The sequence below is a fragment of the Rhinatrema bivittatum genome, chromosome 1, assembly GCF_901001135.1.
Source record: "Rhinatrema bivittatum chromosome 1, aRhiBiv1.1, whole genome shotgun sequence".
Classification (NCBI taxonomy): domain Eukaryota; kingdom Metazoa; phylum Chordata; class Amphibia; order Gymnophiona; family Rhinatrematidae; genus Rhinatrema; species Rhinatrema bivittatum.
In genome coordinates, this window is record NC_042615.1 from 384,362,455 (window position 1) to 384,382,411 (window position 19,957).

The following is a 19,957-nucleotide window of genomic DNA, read 5'->3' on the forward strand; positions in this document are numbered from 1 at the left end:
AAACTTTCTGCCAAAGGTGGTGACTGCTTTCCACATCAACCAGTCAATTATCCTTCCCATGTTCTTCCCACTGCCTCATTCTCACCCGGGGGAACGTGCTCTTCACACTCTGGACTGCAAGTGGGTACTCGCTTTCTACTTGGACCGTACGAGCCACAGACAGTCCACCCAGCTCTTTGTGTCCTTCAACACCAACAGGCTGGGAGCAGCAGTGGGGAAGCTACCATACCCAACTGGCTAGCGGATTGCATTGCCTTCTGCTATGAGCAGGCAGGCCTCCAGCTGCCCAGCAGGGTGAAGGCTCACTCTGTGCGGGCTATGGCGGCGTCAGTGGCACATCTGTGTGTGGTCCCTATTGCTGAAATCTGCAGAGCCGTGACCTGGAGTTCACTTCACACGTTCCTGGCTCACTACTGGACTCTGTGCTGGTGGGTAGTATTTGCATGGGGTATAAAAAGGGTGCTTTGGGTATTGCTGAGGGGGCCTTTTGGGTAGCTGAGTGTCAGAAGTATTGGCTGACAGTTGCTGAAGGGTCTCCTGATAGTCCTTCAGTTGAGCCACTGCCTCTTTAATTCTGTCACCAAACAGATTGTCCCCTGAACATGGCAAATAAGCAAGGCGTTACTGGACTTCAGGGCAAAGATCAGAGGCGCATAGCCATGTGATCTGCCAAGCCCCGATGCCTGCCTCAGCGGTTCTCATGGCTGTCTCGAAGACATCATAGGCAGAATGGACTTCGTGCCTGTCGCACTCAAGGCCCTGTTGGATGACCTTTTGGAGTTCTTCACTGAACTCCTGGAGCTGTTTCCATGGGTTTCTGGAGTATTGACCATGTATAGCTGGTAACCAGAATGCGGGCCGTCAACATTGTGCCCTGAAAAATACGGAGACCCAGGGCATCAAGGGCCCTATGCTCTCGCCCCAGGGGGCTGAGGCATGGGTGCGGATTCTCTTTACCAGCTTCAGGACGGATTCTACTGGTGGTGGAGCTGACGGCGCTCAAACCCGGTTGTAGGTTGGACTAGGTAAACAGCATCCGTCTTACAAGTTCACAGGAGGTACCGATATGGGTTTGCTCCCAAAGACGGGCCACTAAGTCCTTGAAAATTCTTGGGTAAGTACTGCCACGACCCCTTTCTGAGCATCAATGAATTGCAGAATCTTGAGCATTTTGTGCCTAGAGTCCTGTTCAGTTAAAAGTTAGAAAGGCACCGATTCTGCCATGGCCTTCACAAATCCCCGCAAAGGAGAGATCCTCCGGGGGAGATTTCTGCCATTCCTCCTGAGGAGAATTCTTGGAGGAAAGATCCTCCGATTCCTCAGTGGAGGATATGGACGCCTTCCCAGGAATCATAAGGGGCCTCTCCTTCACTACGATCCCTCGGGGATGCGGGAGCTGGGAGACCCAGCTGCGTCCAGGGTACAGGCCTCGAGGGCACAGAGAAAAGGTGTCAGGGGCACCGATGGACCTCGGTCGCAGGAGTGCCAACTGTTCCGCTGGCGCTATCGGAATCAGCGGTACCGATGGCTCAGGTGGAACCAATCCCGATGGCTCTGGGAGAGCTGGAAGGTGGCGAAGCACCATGCATTTCTGAGCCGTCATTGAATCTGATGACCCTTCCTCCTTGGAGGAGTTGCTTACCGGTATGGAGGCCAGTGGCGGTGGCAGCGGTGCTCCCTTTGGCCACGAAGGGGCTTGGGCACTGGAGCCAGCTGCATCGGTAAGACACCAAGCAGCATATTAAGCCGCTCCAGTAAAGGCCCAAGCACCAGTGGAGTAGGCTCTTGCGGTGATGGCGGTCCCGGTGTAACCGGAGGCTCGAAGCCCTGCAGGGCTCCGCCAATCGCACGCACCTCTCTAGCTCCTCCTTAAAAGCAGCCAATGATAAGACTGTATGAGGAGGATGGGCAGAATCGGGACATCCCCCAGAAAGCTGGCGGATACCAATTCCTCCACTGGTGTCTGTGGAGGCCGCAGTGGGACCCGATGGAACAGTTTCCTCCACCAGTTCGGAGGAGGCACAGATGTCTGAGGTCCAGTTTTGATGACAATGAGCGGTGACTGTTTTTTCGATCGCTCTCGGTAGTCACCACGGTCTATATCTGGAGTCGAGGGAGATGGAGAAGAATCCAACCAGGAATGGGACGACAGAGACCCTGGACGGTCTCCTGCTCCCTAATCGGGTTCAGGGAGCAGTTGCGGCGGCAACCTCATTAGCGTTGAAATTTGAACCTCACCGAGAGGGGTGGAGGTTTCAGATACAGACGATGGATCTGGTCCTTTTGCATCCGAATAATTTCTCCATCTTATCGAGATGTGCACAGCGGCCCTTTGGGGTCATCTGGGCACAAAGGGCACAACCGTGGACGTCGTGGGATGCCCCCAGGCAAAGGACACAGGACCTGGGTGACTGTGCAGGCCCTCGGCCTTTCAGCGGGGGTATCACATGTTGTTCTAGAGTCCAGAAAACCATCCACTAGAAATTCTTATAATTTAAAGTGGAAAAGGTTTTCATCTTGGTGTGAGGGTCAAGGTCTGGACCCTTTCTGGTACTCTTTGCCCTCACTCTTGGACTACCTGTTGTCCCTCTCTAAGTCTGGTCTGCAGACCATGTCAGTGAGAGTTCACCTCAGTGCCATTGGGGCATACCATTGGGGTGCGGATGGTACTGCAACTTCTTCCCATCTTCTCGTGGGTTGATTCATGAGGTGCTTATTACAGCTAAAGCCTCCTACTCGCCCTCCAGTGGTTTCCTGGGATCTCAACGTGGTCCTCTTGCAACTCATGAAACCTCCATTTGAGCCATTGCGATCTTGCGACCTGAAATACCTTTCCTAGAAAGTTGTATTCTTGGTCACTATTACATCAACTGGCAGGGTCGGTGAACTTCAAGCTCTGGTGTCTTATCTATCTTATACAAAGTTTTGTCAAGACAAGGTGGTCCTGCGATCGCACCTGAAGTTCCTTCCCAAGGTGGTTTCAGAGTTCCATCTCAACCAGTCTGTTGTGTTGCCTTCTTTTTTTCCCAAGGCCTCATGCTCACCCAGGTGAGCGTGCTCTACACACACTGAATTGCACGAGGGCGCTTGCCTTTTACAACAGGTGCCTCTATGGGCGGTGGGGAGGGGACGGGGGGTGGGGGGGTGTCTGTGGAGACCCCAGGGTTTTTGAATACTTTTGGCAGGGTGTGAGGGGAGACATTGGGCCATTGGTCTCTTAGCAGCCCCACAGTCCTGTGGCTGACATTGCATGCTGTTTGGGACATTTACTACCGCAGTTCACAAAATCAGGGAAGTATTGTTTGATTTTAAATGCATTATGAAAAATGTAACAAAATTTGATTAATATTCATAGGAAAAAATGCTGAGATGAATCAGTGATTATATATGAGAACAAAGGTTACAATATTTATACTTGAAAGCTGGGCACCGATGTTATGAAGATCCTTTATTTGAAGGCTTGTATATATATATATAATTAAATATGAGTACACCAGTGAAAATAACTTACAAGAGTTTGAATGCTTGGATCACATATTTTGCATTTGTTTGAAGACTCCTTTTAGTCGGGTAGAAAAGGGATTGGCCAGTATCAAGATGCCTATATTACAATTTCCCTGCATAAATTGCTTGCCATGCTGTCCTGAAATACATAAAAAATATCTTCAAACTTCATGTATTGCTGTTATAGTTAAGATTACATTCTGATGTAGATACTGATATAGCCTTATAAATCAGAGATTCATTATTCACTTTTTTATTTAGGGTATTGATGAACAATGGTAAACCTGTAGGCAGATCGATAAATGATTAGCTTTAAGATTTATCACATCTGTTTGACTTCAATATGTTGCTATTCTTTGTCTTTGCTGGCAGAGCTTTTATCTCAGTTATCAGGAGTGAGACGTTCCGCAGGAGGACAGCTAAACTCCTCTGGCCCTTCTGCTTCCCAGCTGCAACAGCTGCAGATGCAACTTCAGTTAGAACGGCAGCAGGCACAGGCAGCACGTCAGCAGCTGGAGACGGCCCGCAATGCAACGAGGCGTACTAATGCAAGCAATGTCACCACCACAGTCACACAATCTACAGCAGCAACTAACACAGCTAACACAGAAAACAGTCAGCAGACGATCCAGAATTCCCAATTTCTTCTTACAAGGTGGGTGGGGTGAAAATGTTTGCATTCCTTCTTGTTTGTTTATTTTTAATCTGTTTCTTGGCATTACTAATTCCTCATTTCAATTTGTTATATCTGGCAATTGGGATATCCCTTATAAGAGTACTGGTGTACACAATACTGTTTGTGACAAAGAAAAAAGATATACAAAATACACATACAAGAAATGCAAGAGCCAACAGGAACAGTGAATAACAGGTCACTATTCAAAAAGGGCAATCAATCAGTCTAGGTGACAAGTAATAGCAGTGGGCAAGATATATAAAGGTAGAAATGCAGCATATAGTTGTTATACAAAGTCTACACTCCCTTCCAAAATGTTAATCTTTTGCATTATAGCCTAGAAGTAAAATGCTTTAAATGTTCGTTCCAAGTATCCACACATCCTACCCCACAACTGCTAAGTGAAAAATGTATTCTAGAATTCCTTAGAATATGAAGTAGAAATGAAAACATGGAATAGCTTGGCTTGATAAGTGTACCTGCCTCTCTTGTACTTCTGTAGCAATTCTAAATACTTAAAGCTCTGATGTAACTAATTGCCTTCAAAAACAAACACCAAGTGAATTTTCCCTACCTGTACCGATAGCCATGAAAACAGGATAAATTCAGCTGTTCCCGTTGGTTCTCTTGTCTGGGTAATGTATTTCTAAGCAAAGACCTAACCATCAGCACCAAGAAACTCAAAAGAACTCCAGGACAAAGTTGTGGAAAAGCATAGATCCTGGGGATGGGTATAAAAGAATTGCAAAGTCCCTTGAATATTCCTTGGCATATGGTCAAGACTATTAGAAGTGAAAGGAAGTAGACTCAGGAGTAATCTAAGGAAATATTTCTTTACAGAGAGGGTAGAGGATGTATGGAATGGCCTCTCCATAGAGGTGGTGGAGACAAGGACAGTATCTGAATTCAAGAAGGCTTGTGAGAAACACAGAGGATCTCTGAGGGGAGTTGTATGAATTGTAAAGCTGAGTAGTTGGTATGGATGAGCAGACTGGATAGGCCATCATTTTTCTGTGTTTCAATGGAAGTGTATGGCACCACCAAGACCCTTCTTAAATCAGGCTGTCCCTCCGAACTGGATCACACCATGCAAGGTTCAGTTTAAGCACTGCGAGAATATATCCATGAAGCAGACTCTAAATACGCACCATGTTGGGTGCTTGTGTAATAATGGACTATAGATATGAAGAGTACTTCTGCTTCTATAAATAGTATTTTCTCCCAGGACAAGCAGGATGGTAGTCCTCACAGATGGGTGACATCATCAGAAGGAGCCCGGCACAGAATATTTTTGTCAAATTTTCTAGAAACTTTGATTTTCGCTAAGCAGTCCTAGCATGCCACTATCCCTGCAGCCACGTGGGGTCTCCCTTCAGTCTCCTTTTTTTTCCACAGTGCTGTTGCCTTGCGGTTGTTAGAGCTCCTCAGCTGTTTTTTCCTCATTGAAGAAATTTCAGTGTTTTTCATGGTACTTCCCACTGCGGGGTCCCCTTTGAATTGTTTCCTCTGGCATTGGGTAAGTAGATTTTTTTGCGTTGTTGCGGTTGGTTCCCAAGTGTGACTCCTGGTGGCCACTGGCCACCAACCGCACGCAGTCTTTTTTTCAGTGGCGACCTGCTTTCGGAAGTGCCCCCAGTGTCCGAGGACTATGTCCATTACGGACCCGTCTGTGTCCTCTGCCTAGGGCCTTCCCATGATGTCCATCTGTGTCCCAGTTGTGCTCAGATGACCCCAAAAGGCCGGTGAGCTCACCTGGACAAGATGGAGCACTTGTTCGGTTCCCAACAATTGGCTCCATCGACTCCAGTCCCAGCGATGTCGAATCAGGGGGATCGATCAGACTTCGGCCGCTCACCCTCAGTTCCCCGCCATGACAAAAAGGTAGAGGAGATCCCCCTCACCGGCGTCGGGCCATTCCAATGCCTCTGTGTCATCTTCCTCTGCGCTGGAGAAGGACTGGGCCGAGCACAGATTGTCAACATGGTGCCGCCTCAGACACTGGAGGGCAGGGCTCCGGCTGAGCCCCCTCTGAAGCAGCCCCAGGGTGAGGAGGCCCCACCCTCCTCCAGACCGGGGAGCTCAGGGCGTTCCCCAATGATCTCAGTGTCTGGTACTGAACCTCCGATGACCCCCATGGAGGCCCCAGTTACACCCCGCCTGCCTTTGCCTCCCGTGTGGGTGCTTACTACGTCCACGTTTCGAGAGGAGCTAGACCGCATGGTCCAGTAGGCAGTATTCAGTGCCCTCCAGAGCCTCCAGCAGCTACATTTCCAAGCCTTCTTGGAAATGTTGTGTGAGACTTTCAGCGAGCTCCTGGACCTGCTCTTTGATCTTTTCCCGGAGGGGCGGAGGAGAGGACGTAAGACTTCTTGGCCGTCTTCTGAGCAGACTCTTACCACGGATTGGTGGGGGAGCTGGCTCTTCTGGAAGCCTAGGGCCTGTTGCACCAAATAGATGGCATCTGTCTTCTGGTTCAGCAGAGCCATGGAGCTTGGGTGTTCCCACAACCGGTAAGGAGCTCTAGGAGAACCTTGTGCATCTGGTCAACCACCTCCTTAGTGAAGTGCACAAATTGGAGGACCTCCAAAAGGCTGGACCCAATACCGGTGCCCTCGATGTTGGCACTCTTACTGAAAAGGCTGAACATGTTCGGTGCCTTACTGATGCAACTGGTGCCTGGAGATCCTGCGGCACCCCCGTCCACCACCGGCTCCTCTCTCTGATACTATCCCAATTCTGGGTTCTTCAGATGAGGATGCGGCTCCGTGCCTACCAACATAGGAGGTGCCATTGGTGCCCAATCCCACTTCAGGGCAATCGGGTGCCCCGGCACCCTGGATTCCATCGGTGCCTTCGAAGTACCGGTGCCATCAGGGCCCTCTGATTGGCCATCGATGCTGGTGCCCCGGGACCCTGGATTTGACCTCCATCCTCGACCCAGGCAGCACGGGGGTGAGGAGGGAGGTCCCTTATGTCCCATGGGGCGATGCTTCCTCCGAATTTTCCTCTGCTTCTGATGATCTTCCATTGGAGCCTTCACCTCCAGATGAGAGCTGCCACTCGCCCCTGGAGAACTTATCTTTCGCGAGTTTTGTTTGGGCGATGATGGAGACCATACCCTTCCAACTTTTAAAGGAAAGGACTCCCGCCATAAAATTTTGGAGGTCCTCCAATTTGTGGACTTCACTAAGGAGGTGGTTGACCAGATGCACAAGGTTCTCCTAGAGCTCCTTACCGGTTGTGGGAACACCCAAGCTCCATGGCTCTGCTGAACCAGAAGACAGATGCCATCTATTTGGTGCAACAGGCCCTAGGCTTCCAGAAGAGCCAGCTCCCCCACCAATCCGTGGTAAGAGTCTGCTCAGAAGACGGCCAAGAAGTCTTACGTTCTCTCCTCCACCCCTCCGGGAAAAGATCAAAGAGCAGGTCCAGGAGCTCGCTGAAAGTCTCGCACAACATTTCCAAGAAGGCTTGGAGTCTATTGTGCAAAAGGGATTCGAGGCCGGCAAGCATGAAGGGCAAGCAGCCTATAATGTATTTGACCCACAAAACAAGACAGTAACCGGTCCAGGAAAGCCAAGGAAATGGAAAAACAAAAACTAGACCGATGCCTTGGAAAGGATTTTATTTAATTAATATTGCATATGCCTGACTTTGGCCAAAGTTTCGCCTTATGGATGCATCAGGGGCTCTTCAATTTAGGTAACATCTAGAGTATGTGTTCTAATGCAATATATATTCTCTCTGGAAGTATCCACTGATTGAATATATCAGATTGACTTTAAAACATTCAGTGAACCTCAGGAGTATTGGATCAAAGCCATGGCACTCTTCAATGAGAAAAACTATGTAGCCAAGTCAAACGATCTTTATATCCACGATTGAGACTGTAGTGTTGTACTGCATGTATTGGCACTTTACAGCAACAGGATATCGTATGGCGCAAATTATTTTAGTACAGACGAGTCCAACCACTTAGGATAGCGATAGTTTCTTCAAATTTCCTTTAGGTACAAAGACAATCTCATTTGGCCAGAGTCGGGCATATGCAATATTTATAATGTATTTGAGACAACAGCCAGGGTATCGCGGCTGGCATTAGTGCCCAGCACTGGTCCTGGCTTAAGGCCTCTGACCTCTGCCCTGAGGTCCAGGAGAAACTGGCCAACCTCCCCTGTAGAGGGGAAAACCTGTTCGGGAATAAGGTCCGCGACGCAGTGGCCCAGCTGAAGGATCACCAAGAGACCCTGCGTCAATTGTCCGCCAGCACCTCAGAGCGCCACGTAGGGACCCCAGGAAACTTTTCTACAGTCAGTAGAGATATTATCCTCCGGCCTCTCAAGCGCGTGTGCCTTGGACTGCCCCGAAGGGCCATCTGCGCCAACAATGGGCATCTCAGGCCCAGCCCGTGCCTCGGCCTGGCCCTGTGGTGGACTTTTGACTGGCACAGAGAGAGCAATAGCCTAACCCCGGTATCCTTGGGCCCCGGCCTGCTGGTTGGGGGCTGGCTAGCCTTGTTTGCAGACCACTGGGCCCGCATCACCACTGACCGATGGGTCTTAACCATTGTAAAACAGGGCTACTGCCTAACTCTTCTCCAGATCCCGCCAGTTTCCCCTCCCTCACCGTGGTGGAGCCTCGTGAAGCATGCGGCGACCCTTGAGTTAGAACTCTCGGCCCTGTTGCGATCCAGAGCCATCGAACTAGTTCCTCGCGCCCAGCGGGGCCGGGGGTTCTACTCCAGGTACTTTCTCTTTCCAAAAAGAACAGGGAGCCTCCGACCCATCCTCGACCTCCGAGCCTTGAACAGGTTCCTGAGGCGAGATTGGTTCAAAATGGTCTCATTGGGCACCTTAATCCCACTTCTTCACCAGGGAGACTGACTCTGCTCTCTCGATCTGCAAGACACCTAGGTGCACATCACCATATTTCTGCCTCATCAGAAATTCCTGCACTTTGTGGTAGGTCAGAGGCATTTTCAAATACAGAGTTCTGTCCTTCAGCCTTGCTTCCACACCTCGAGTCTTCACCAAGTGCTTGACAGTTGTGGGGGCACACCTGTGCCACAAGGGAGTGCATGTGTTTCCATATCTGGACTTTTGACTCATCAGGACTTCCTCCGGTCCCTGCATGTGATGGTCAAAGTCCTTCAGTCACTGGGGTTCCTTATCAATTACCCAAAATCTCAGCTGATGCCATCCCATTGGCTCCGCTTCATTGGAGCGGACCTGGACACAAGAATGGCCAGGGAATTCCTCCTCAGCGATTGGATAACCACCCTGTCCAGATCCGTTCGTCACTGGCAGACTGCCTTAGCCCACCTGTTACGGCTGCTGGGCCACATGGCGTAGGTGCATGTCACCCCAATGGCTCGACTTTCCATGAGTGACACAGTGGACCCTGCGTTCCCAGTGGCACCAAGCCTCTCGGGAACTTTCTGTGCTGGTCCAGATAACCAAGCCGCTCCAGCTCTCCCTCGCCTGGTGGGCACAAAGTCAACATGAGCAAGGGACTACCATTTCATCCGCCTCCAGCTCAGGTGATCCTTACCACAGATGCTGGGGTGCCCATGTTGATGGCCTCCACACACAGGGTGTGTGGTCGATGCCCGAGGCGAGGTGCCAGATAAATTCCTAGAACTTTGGCAATGCGGTATGCCCTCTGTGTTCCAGGACCGCCTGTCCCACAAGGTCATCTTGATACAGACAGACAACCAAGTGGCCATGTGGTACATGAACAAACGGGGGCACAGGCTCCTATTTCCTCTGTCAGGAAACAGCGCAGATTTGGGAATGGGACCTGTCACAAGAAATGCTCCTGCGAGCAGTATACCTGGCAGAAACGGAGAATGTGGTAGCAGACCGTCTCAGCCGGACATTCCGCCCTCACAAATGGTCCCTCAACACATCAGTAGCGGACAAGATCTTCCGCAGGTGGGGTCAGCCGGACGTGGATCTCTTAGAGTCCTTGCAGAACAACAAAGTGAGTCGCTTCTGCTCTCTGCGCAGGGATGACGGAACCAGCCGGGGATGGCTTTGCCCAATCCTGGAGCGTGGGTCTCCTGTACTCATACCCTCCAATTCCACTCATAGGCAAGACTGTCATGAAGCTACAACAGGACGGAGGCTCCATGATCCATGTAGCCCTGCACTGGCCACAACAGGTGTGGTTTCCGATCCTCTGTGACCTGCCAGTCCAGGAGCCCATCCACCTGGGCACCTTGCCTGAACTCATTACAAAGGATCAGGTCAGTCTGTACCACCCGAACCTCTGGTCGCTGGCCCTCAAGGCATGGAAGTTGAAAGGCTAGTGCTGCAGTCCCTCAACCTTTCGGACATCGTCTCACAAGTCCTGGTAGCTTCTCGTAAGTCTTCCACACGGAAGCCCTACCAAGTGAAATGGAGGAGGTTCTCAGCCTGGTATGCGGAGCAGAGTCTTGACCCTTTCACTTGTCCCACACCTCGGCTGTTGGACTATCTCTGGCATCTCTTGGAGTCTGGGTTGCAAACTACCTCAATCCGAGTACATCTGAGTGCTATCCGCACCTACCACCGAAGAATGGGTGACACTCCGATCTTGGTGCAGCCCTTAGTGGGGCGCTTCATGAGAGGCTTACTTCAATTAAAGCCTCCGCTGCATCCTGCTGTTGTGGCCTGGGACCTCAACGTAGTGCTGGTGTGGCTCATGCGGTCTCCATTTGAGCCTCTACACTCCTGCGAGTTGAAACACCTCACCTGGAAGGTCATTTTCCTGGTGGCAATTACTTCCACTCGCAGTGTCAGTGAGCTGCAGGCCCTGGTGACCTGTCTTCCTTATATGAGGATCTTCCACGACAGGGTAGTGTTATGCACTCATCCTAAGTTCCTACCCAAGGTGGTGACTGACTTCCACCTGAATCAGTTCTATCGTGTTGCCCACCTTTTTCCCAAGGCCACACTCACCAAGGTGAGCAGGCTCTGCACACCTTGGACTGCAAGCGTACTCTCACTTTTTATCTGGAGCTCACTGCAGTCCACAGGCAGCCCACCCAACTTTTCTTCTCCTTTGACAAGAATAAGCTTGGGATTGCAATGGGCAAGCAGACCCTTTCCATTTTTTTGGCGGACTGTATCGCTTTCTGCTTTGAGCAAGCGGGCCTTCAGCTCGGGGCCAAGTGAAAGCACGATCAGTGAGAGCCATGGCAGCATCAGTGGCTCACTTCCATGCAGTCCCTGTCACTGAAATCTGCAAGGCCCGGGACATGGAGTTCCCTCCACACCTTCACAGCCAACTACTGTCTGGACAAAGATGGTCGGCAGGACAGCGTCTTCGGCCAGTCTGTCCTCTGTAACCTGTTCAAAGTATGAGAACCCAACTCTTCCTGCCTAGGGCCCACTGTGTGGTTCATACTGCCTCTCGTTGTTACCAACAGCACCCCTATTGTTGTGCCTCTTGCACGTTATTGGGTGTCTGTTGGCCCAGTGTGTTCTGGGGGCAGCCTGCAGCTTGGGATTCACCCATCTGTGAGGACTACCATCCTGCTTGTCCTGGGAGAAAGCAGTTGCTTACCTGTAACAGGTGTTCTCACAGGACAGCAGGATGTTAGTCCTCAAGACCCACCCACCACCCCACGGAGTTGTGCCAGTCAAAATTTCTAGAAACTTTTAAGAACATAAGAACATGCCATACTGGGTCAGATCAAGGGACCATCAAGGCCAGCATCCTGTCTCCAACAGTGGCCAGTCCAGGCCATAAGAACCTGGCAAGTACCTAGGAACTAAGTCTATACCATGTTACTATTGCTAGTAATAGCAGTGGTTATTTTCTAAGTCAACTGAATAGCAGGTAATGGACTTCTCCAAGAACTTATCCAATCCATTTTTAAACCCAGCTACACTAACTGCACTAACCATATCTCCTGGCAACAAATTCCAGAGTTTAATTGTGCGTTGAGTGAAAAAGAACTTTCTCCGATTAGTTTTAAATGTGCCACTATAGCATGGGTTATTTTTCCCTATATGCATCACCTTGCACTTATCCACATTAAATTTCATCTGCCATTTGGATGCCCAATTTTCCAGTCTCAGAAGGTCTTCCTGCAATTTATCACAATCTGCTTGTGATTTAACTACTCTGAACAATTTTGTATCATCTGAAAAGCCTCACTCATCGTATTTCTTTCCAGATCATTTATAAATATATTGAAAAGTACGGGCCCCAATACAGATCCCTGAGGCACTCCACTACCCACTCCCTTCCACTGAAAAAATTGTCCATTTAATCCTACTCTGTTTCCTGTCTAACTAGTTTGTAATCCACGAAAGGACATTGCCACCTATCCCATGACTTTTTACTTTTCCCAGAAGCCTCTCATGAGGAACTTTGTCAAATGCCTTCTGAAAATCCAAATATACTATATCTACCGGTTCACCTTTATCTACATGTTTATTAACTCCTTCAAAAAAGTGAAGCAGATTTATGAGGCAAGACTTGCCTTTGGTAAAGCCATGCTAACTTTGTTCCATTAATCCATGTCTTTCTAATTGTTCTGTGATTTTGATATTTAGAACACTTTCCACTATTTTTCTTGGCACTGAAGTCAGGCTAACTGGTCTCTAGTTTCCCAGATCGCCCCTGGAGCCCTTTTTAAATATTGGGGTAACATTAGCCATCCTCCAGTCTTCAGGTAGAATGGATGATTTTAGTGATAGGTTACACATTTTTACTAATATATTTGAAATTTCATTTTTTAGTTCCTTCAGAACCCTGGGGTGTATACAATCCAGTCCAGGTGATTTACTACTCTTCAGTTTGTCAGTCAGGCCTACCACATCTTCTAGGTTTATCATGATTTGGTTTAGTCCGTCTGAATGATTACCTATGAAAACCTTCTTTGGCACGGGTATCTCTCCAACATCCTCTTCAGTAAACACCGAATCAAAGAAATTGTTTAATCTTTCCGCGATGGCCTTATCTTCTCTAAGTGCTCCTTTAACCTCTCGATCATCTAATGGTCCAACTGACTCCCTCGCAGTCTTTCTGCTTCGGATATATTTTAAAAGGTTTTTACTGTGAGTTTTTGCCTCTACAGCCAACGTCTTTTCAAATTCTCTCTTAGCCTGTCTTATCAGTGTCTTACGTTTAACTTGCCAGTGCTTATGCTTTATCCTATTTTCTTCTGTTGGATCCTTCTTCCAATTTTTGAATGAAGATCTTATGGCTAAAATAGCCTCTTTCACTATAACCATGCTGGTAATCGTTTTGCCTTCCTTCCACCTTTCTTAATGTGTGGAATACATCTGGACTGTGCTTCTAGGGTGTTTTTTTTTTTGTTTTGTTTTGTTTTTAGCAAAGTCCACGCCTCTTGCACACTTTTTACCTTTGTAGTTGCATCTTTCAGTTTTTTTTCTATTTTTCTCATTTTCTCAAAGTTTCCCTTTTGAAAGTTTAGCACTAGAGCCATGGATTTGCTTACTGTCCCCCTTCTGTTGCGCTCGGAAGTGGACCCTTGTCCTGGGGCAGAGATGGAACACCAGCTGAAAGGGAACAGGAGGTAACTGCCCCCAGGGGGCGCAGCACTGGAGGAGACAGAGGCTAGGAAGAGCTTCACCACTTGAAGTCCGAGGTCTCCCCGGGAGGAGCCCGTAGGGATCCGGACCGCTTGGACTTAGGTGGGCCTCGCAGGGTGTCCTAGGAGAGTGAAAGTCCAGCGTGTCCACGGAGACAGGGGGAGCACGATCGGGTTCAAGGATGGCAACTGGTTGGAGCAGGGAGAACCAGAACAGAGTTGGTGATGACAAGGTGAGGAACAGAGCCAAAATCTGGAGTCAAGGTCAGGCAGGCGAAAGGTCAATGTCCAGAGGTCAAGTGGCCCCACCCCTGTTACCTCTCTCACCAAATCCTTTGCTCCACTGAGAATTAGATCTAAAATAGCTCCCTCTTTCGTCGGATCCTGAACCAGTTGCTCAATAAAACTGCCATTTATTCCATTCAGGAACTTTATCTCTCTAGCATGTCCCGATGTTACATTTACCCAGTCAGTATTGGGGTAATTGAAATCTCCCATTATTACTACACTACCAATTTGGTTAGCTTCCCTAATTTCTCTTAGCATTTCGCTGTCCGTCTCACCATCTTGGCCAGGTGGACGGTGGTATACTCCTATCACTATACTCTTCCCCAGCACACAAGGGTTTTCTACCCATAAAGATTCGATTGTGCATTTAGTTTCATGCAGGATCTTTATCCTGTTGGACTCTATGCCATCCTGGACATACAGCGTGCCAGCCCGCCCTCTAGATGCTCCTCTGTCATTGATTATAATTTGTACCCCGGTATAGCACTGTGCCATTGGTCATCCTCCTTACACCATGTCTCTGAGATGCCAATTAAGTCTGTCATTCTCTGCTATACATTTTAATTCTCCCATTTACTTCTTAGACTTCTGGCATTAGCATACAAACATTTCAAAGTATGTATTTTGTTTGTAATTTCATTCTGCTTTTTAATTGATAGGGATAAATTGGAATCTTTCCTAGTGTGTAGCCAGATGGACTCGGGACCAATGGGTATAGTGTACTCTTGATAGCAGATGGGAGACGGAGTCAGATTTCAAAGCTGACTTCAGCCTAATATACCCATGCAGGAAGCTCAGCTCTTCAGTATTTCTCAGTCTCCTAAGCAGATAGGGACACACACTAGAATAGTGTTAGCAATTTTAAACCAAAGAAGAAAGAAAACTTACCTCTAGAAGACTAGACCTAAGGGTCCCTCCTCCAGTCGAGAATTCCTGAAGTGATTTCTGAGATCCCTCAGAGGCAAGCCTCTGTCCGGTAGCCGGCTCCTGGCATGGACTTGGCCCCCAGGGTGGCTGAGAGGCAGCGGATGTAGAATCGAGCTCGGCGGGGAAGGTAATTCCCTCTCCCCCCCCCGCAGCTGGAGACTGCCTGGCACGAGACCGGGAAATGCCGAGACCAGGTAAGGTAGAAACCTTTAAGTCTTCGGTCTCCGAGGCTCAAATAGCCACACAGATTGTCCCTTCCGGCTTCTGTTAAATCGGGTTGAGCAGCCCCTTCTGGGCTAGACCCCGATCCGGTGCGAGGGTCCACACACGTGGAGACCTTTAGGGGGGATTGCCATCTTGTCCGCGTGGTCGTCGACGCCATTTCCCCCCCCTTGACCACCGTATTGTCCGCTCAAGTGAGCCATGCGCACAACCAACTTGTGCGCACAGCGGCGCGCATAACAGTGCCGGGCGCATAGCGGCTCACATAGACTGCCCGAGCGCACAGATATTGCCGTGCGCACAGCAGTGCACATATCTTAGCCAGGTGCACAAGTTGTAGCCTGCGTGCACATCTGTACGTATTCTGCATGCACATCTTTGGTGCACCTGGAGTGCACAACTAAGCCTCCCGGTACACACACCTATGCGCACAGACAAGTTTTGAAGCTCCCCAAGAGCACAAGCCCTCTGCCCAGCCTGCCACCTGAGAGCTGTGCAACCTGAAGTGGCCTCCTCCCTATGCCAGCAGTGCGAAGAGGCTCAGGGGGAACCAAAGCAAGGTCCCTCACAGCCAGTAGAGGGATCCGGATCCACTAATGATAGTACCCTGGACCTCTATCTCCAGCTCGGCATCTACACAGGAAGGCACCTCCGGGGCCTCCACTATAGTGCCACCTGGAATCAACATGGACCCAGGGGCCTCTTCCTGGGTGGAATTTTTCAAAGGGCTGCAGGCTTTTGTCCAAGCGCACTCAGTACCGGCTGCAACTCTGTCCCAGTCTCCACCAGAAGTGCAAGACCTTCCAAGCACCTCTCAGGCCCTTCGAGACGTGCCCTTCCTAAACAAGAGCCTCCCTACCGGGGATACAGGCACCTCAGAGGACGAGGCTGACTCCCTGGAGGAAGGAGAAATCACCCCAGGGATGGAACTATACCGAACCATGCTGCGATTCTTCTGCAAAGACGAATTACCAGCTCTCGTGTCCCAGACCCTGAAGACGCTGGAAGTTCCAGGCACGGACACCCACAGCGGAACCAAAGATAAACCCCATCTTGGTCTCCCTCCATCAGGCCTCATGCTATTTTCCAATGTTGCAACCTGTACGGCAACTGATTGACCTGGAATGGAATGCCCCAGAGGCCAGCTTCAAAGGAGGACAGGCCCTAGAAGCCCTATATCCCTTGGAACCCGCGGCTAAGGAACTCCTGCAGTTCCCAAAGGTGGATGCCATTGTCTGCACAACCTCCAAGCGCACGACCATTCCTGTCGAGGGAGGAGTGGCACTAAAGGATGCCTAGGACAGACTACTGGAATCCATCCTTAAAAAGTCCTTTGACGTAGCAGCAATGACTCTTCAGATTGCTTCGTGCTGCGCCCTGGTGGCACGATCTTGCTTTCTTCTCTCCAGAGTCACAACTACGCCCGTTGAGACGATGGAGCCTGCGGTATCCTTCCTCATGGATGTGACCTCAGACCTAGTGCGCACCTCAGCCAGGAACATCGCCTAGGCAATGGCAGCCAGAAGACATCTATGGCTCCAAAACTGGTCAGTCGATGTGACATCCAAAGCAAACCTCACGAGGTTGCCCTTTAAAGGATTTCTCTCTTGTTCGGAAGCGAATTGGAGAAGCTAGCCAACAAATGGGGCGAATCTCCAGTACCTCGTCTACCGGAGGACAGGAACAAAAGAAATCAGCTCTCCTCCCCCCGAGGACCCAAGGGCAGAGGAGCTCAGCGCTTTAGACCGTACAAGAACACACACTACCAAGCACCTCGCCCCGCAGGCAGAGCTCAGTCCTTTCGGAACAGACACAAGAAGAGGGGAGCAGGCTCAGGTACAGGCCCCGGCCGCACCCCACAATGAGAATCAACAGATCCATCCACAGGAAGAAGTCATAGGGGGCAGACTTACCCTCTTCTATCAAAGATGGGTTGAGATAACGTCGGACAAGTGGGTCCTAACCATTCGAGAGGGATACTATCTGGACTTCCACAGCATCCCCCCAGACAAATTTGTGAGATCACTGTGCCACTCCCACTCCAAGAGGACGGCAGTGGAAACCCACTCTGGCAAGACTACTCAGCCTAAAGGCGATAACACCGGTGCCCACGCACCAACAAAATATTGGTCACTATTCCATCTATTTTATCGTTCCCAAGAAGGAAGGAACGTTCTGGCCTATCCTGGACCTCAAGACTGTCAAACGTTACCTGAGTGTACCACACTTCCGCATGAAAACCCTGAGCTCGGTCATAAGGGCAGTACAGCCAGGAGAATTCCTGACCTCACTGGATCTATCCGAAGCCTATCTCCACATCCCGGTCCATCACAACCATCAGCGCTTCCTACGCTTTGCAATAATGGACCATCATTACCAGTTCTGGGCGCTACCCTTCAGACTAGCTACCACCCCTTGGACCTTCACCAAAATCATGGTGGTAGTGGCGGCAACACTGAGGAAAGAAGGAATCCTCATATATCCTTACCTGGACGATTGGCTGATCAGGGCAAAATCTCCAGAGAAAAGACACCAGACGACCACCAGAGTCAAGAATCTGCTGCAGAATCTCAGGTGGGTCGTCAACACAGCCAAGAGCTGCCTGCAGCCCTCCCAATCACTAGAGTACCTGGGAGTCCGGTTCGACACCAAGCAAGACAAGGTGGTCCTCCAAGGAGAAGGAAACTGATGGGTCAGCTGTGAAAACTGTTGAACTATGCTCGCCCCAAGGTATGGGACTACCTCCAAGTCCTCGGTCTCATGACATCAACCCTGGAAGTCGTTCCATGGGCAAGGGCCCACATGTGCCAACTACAACATTCCCTTCTGTCACGATGGAACCCGACGTCTCAAAACTACTCCATTCACCTCCAGCTACCAGCAGAGGTTCGGACCCAGCTCCAATGGTGGCTACAGGAAGACCATCTGAGCAAGGGAGTAAAACAATCCCCACCAAACTGGATCTTGCTCTTCACGGATGCGAGCCTGCGAGGGTGGGGAGCCCACTGTCAGGAACCGATGGCCTAGGGACAATGGGACAAGGAAGAGGCGGAATGGGACATAAACCGACTGGAAGCCCGAGCAGTCAGACTAGCCTGTCTACCATTCGGCCACAGACTCCGGGGCGAGTCTTTCAGTCATGTCGGACAATGCCACAGCAGTTGTCTACATCAACCGCCAGGGAGGAACCAGAAGCCAACAGGTGTCCCTGGAAACAGATCCCCTCATAGCGAGGGCAGAAACAAACCTGCAAGGGATCTCAGCCTCCCATATCACGGGAAAAGACAACATCTCTGCGGTCTACCTCTGCAGAGAGAGCCTAGACCCAGGAGAATGGACGCTGTCGACCACAGCCTTCCAGTTGATAGTAAACCAGCCATGGATCTACTGGCAACCCGGTCCAACGCCCAAGTTTCCAAGTTCTTCAGCCACAGACGAGAACCACAATCTCGGGGAATTGACGCCCTTGTCCAGACCTGGGCACAGGAAGTACCTGCTGTACGCTTTTCCCCCATGGCCACTACTGGGCAGGATCATCCGCAAGATAGAACACCACAGGGGACTAGTACTTTTAGTGGCCCCGGACTGGCCAAGAAGGCCATGGTACGCAGACATGCGAAGACTTTTTGCGGGGAACCCTCTGTACCTACCTCGACACAGGGACCTTCTCCGGCAAGGACCAATCCTCCACGAAGACCTGACTGGATTCTCTCTTACAGTCTGGCCCTTGAGAGGACCCGCCTGAAGAAAAACAGATACTCTAAGGCAGTGATTCACACCTTGCTTCGAACTCACAAGTTCTCCAGATCACTAGCTTACATACGAATATGGAGAGTATTCGAAGCCTGGTGTGAGGACTGCAAGATTTTTCCGCAGATAGTCAAAATTCCCATGATCCTGGAATTTCTGCAGGACGGCTTGAAGGGGTTATCCCTCAACTCCCTCAAGGTTCAGGTGGCCACGCTAGCCTTCTTCAGAGCCAAAGTGGACAGCATCAGTCTATTAATCCATTCAGATATTTCCCGCTTCCTGAGGGGTCAAACAAATCCGACCACCATTAAAGTGGCCAGTGCCCCTATGGAATCTCAATCTAGTACTAGACTTCCTAGCGGGAACTTCTTTCAGACCAACACGCGGCCTGTCACTACGGCTCCTGACCTTGAAGACTGAATTCCTAGTGGCAATATGTTCAGCCCGTCACATCTCCGAGCTTCAAGTGCTATCCTGCCATAACCGTTCCTCAGGTTCACACCGGGAACCATACAGCTACGCACTGTCCCCTCCTTTTTACCGAAAGTGGTTTCTCAATTTCATCTAAACCAAACCATCTCGCTGCCATCTCCAGATGAACATAAGGACTCTGAAGACTCACACCTTCTTCGCCATCTAAACGTCGGCAGACTCCTAGTCCAATACCTGGAAAGATCGGAATCTGTGCGAAAGACCGACCACCTATTTGTCCTTCACAGTGTGAAGAAACAGGGGGAAGCGGCCTCGCGGGCAACCATAGCCCGCTGGATCAAAGAAGCAATCAAGGTGGCCTACGTAGAGGCAGGGAAGCCCCCACATCTGCAAGTCAAGGCCCATTCTACAAGGGCCCAGGCAGTGTCCTGGGCGGAAACAAAGATGCTGTCGCCTGCCAAGATCTGTCGGGCGGCGACGTGGTCCTCCATACACACCTTCTCCAGGTTCTACCGCCTGGATGTCTAGGCCCAGGAGGACACAACCTTTGCAAGGGCAGTACTAAGTGGGCTACGGGCAGCCTCCCATCCTGTTCAGGAGTAGCTTTTGTA

General features: G+C 50.2%; 1 protein-coding gene across 2 annotated transcripts in view; it reads left to right on the forward strand.

Annotated features, from left to right (window-relative positions):
* Window positions 1-19,957, forward strand: part of KCMF1 (potassium channel modulatory factor 1) — a 401,452-nt gene that overhangs the window by 363,998 nt on the left and 17,497 nt on the right. For both annotated transcript variants that reach the window (XM_029601298.1, XM_029601308.1), the window contains exon 6: window positions 3,877-4,159. In XM_029601298.1, the coding sequence (XP_029457158.1) occupies window positions 3,877-4,159 (283 nt within the window). The remainder of the gene's footprint in view (window positions 1-3,876; window positions 4,160-19,957) is intronic.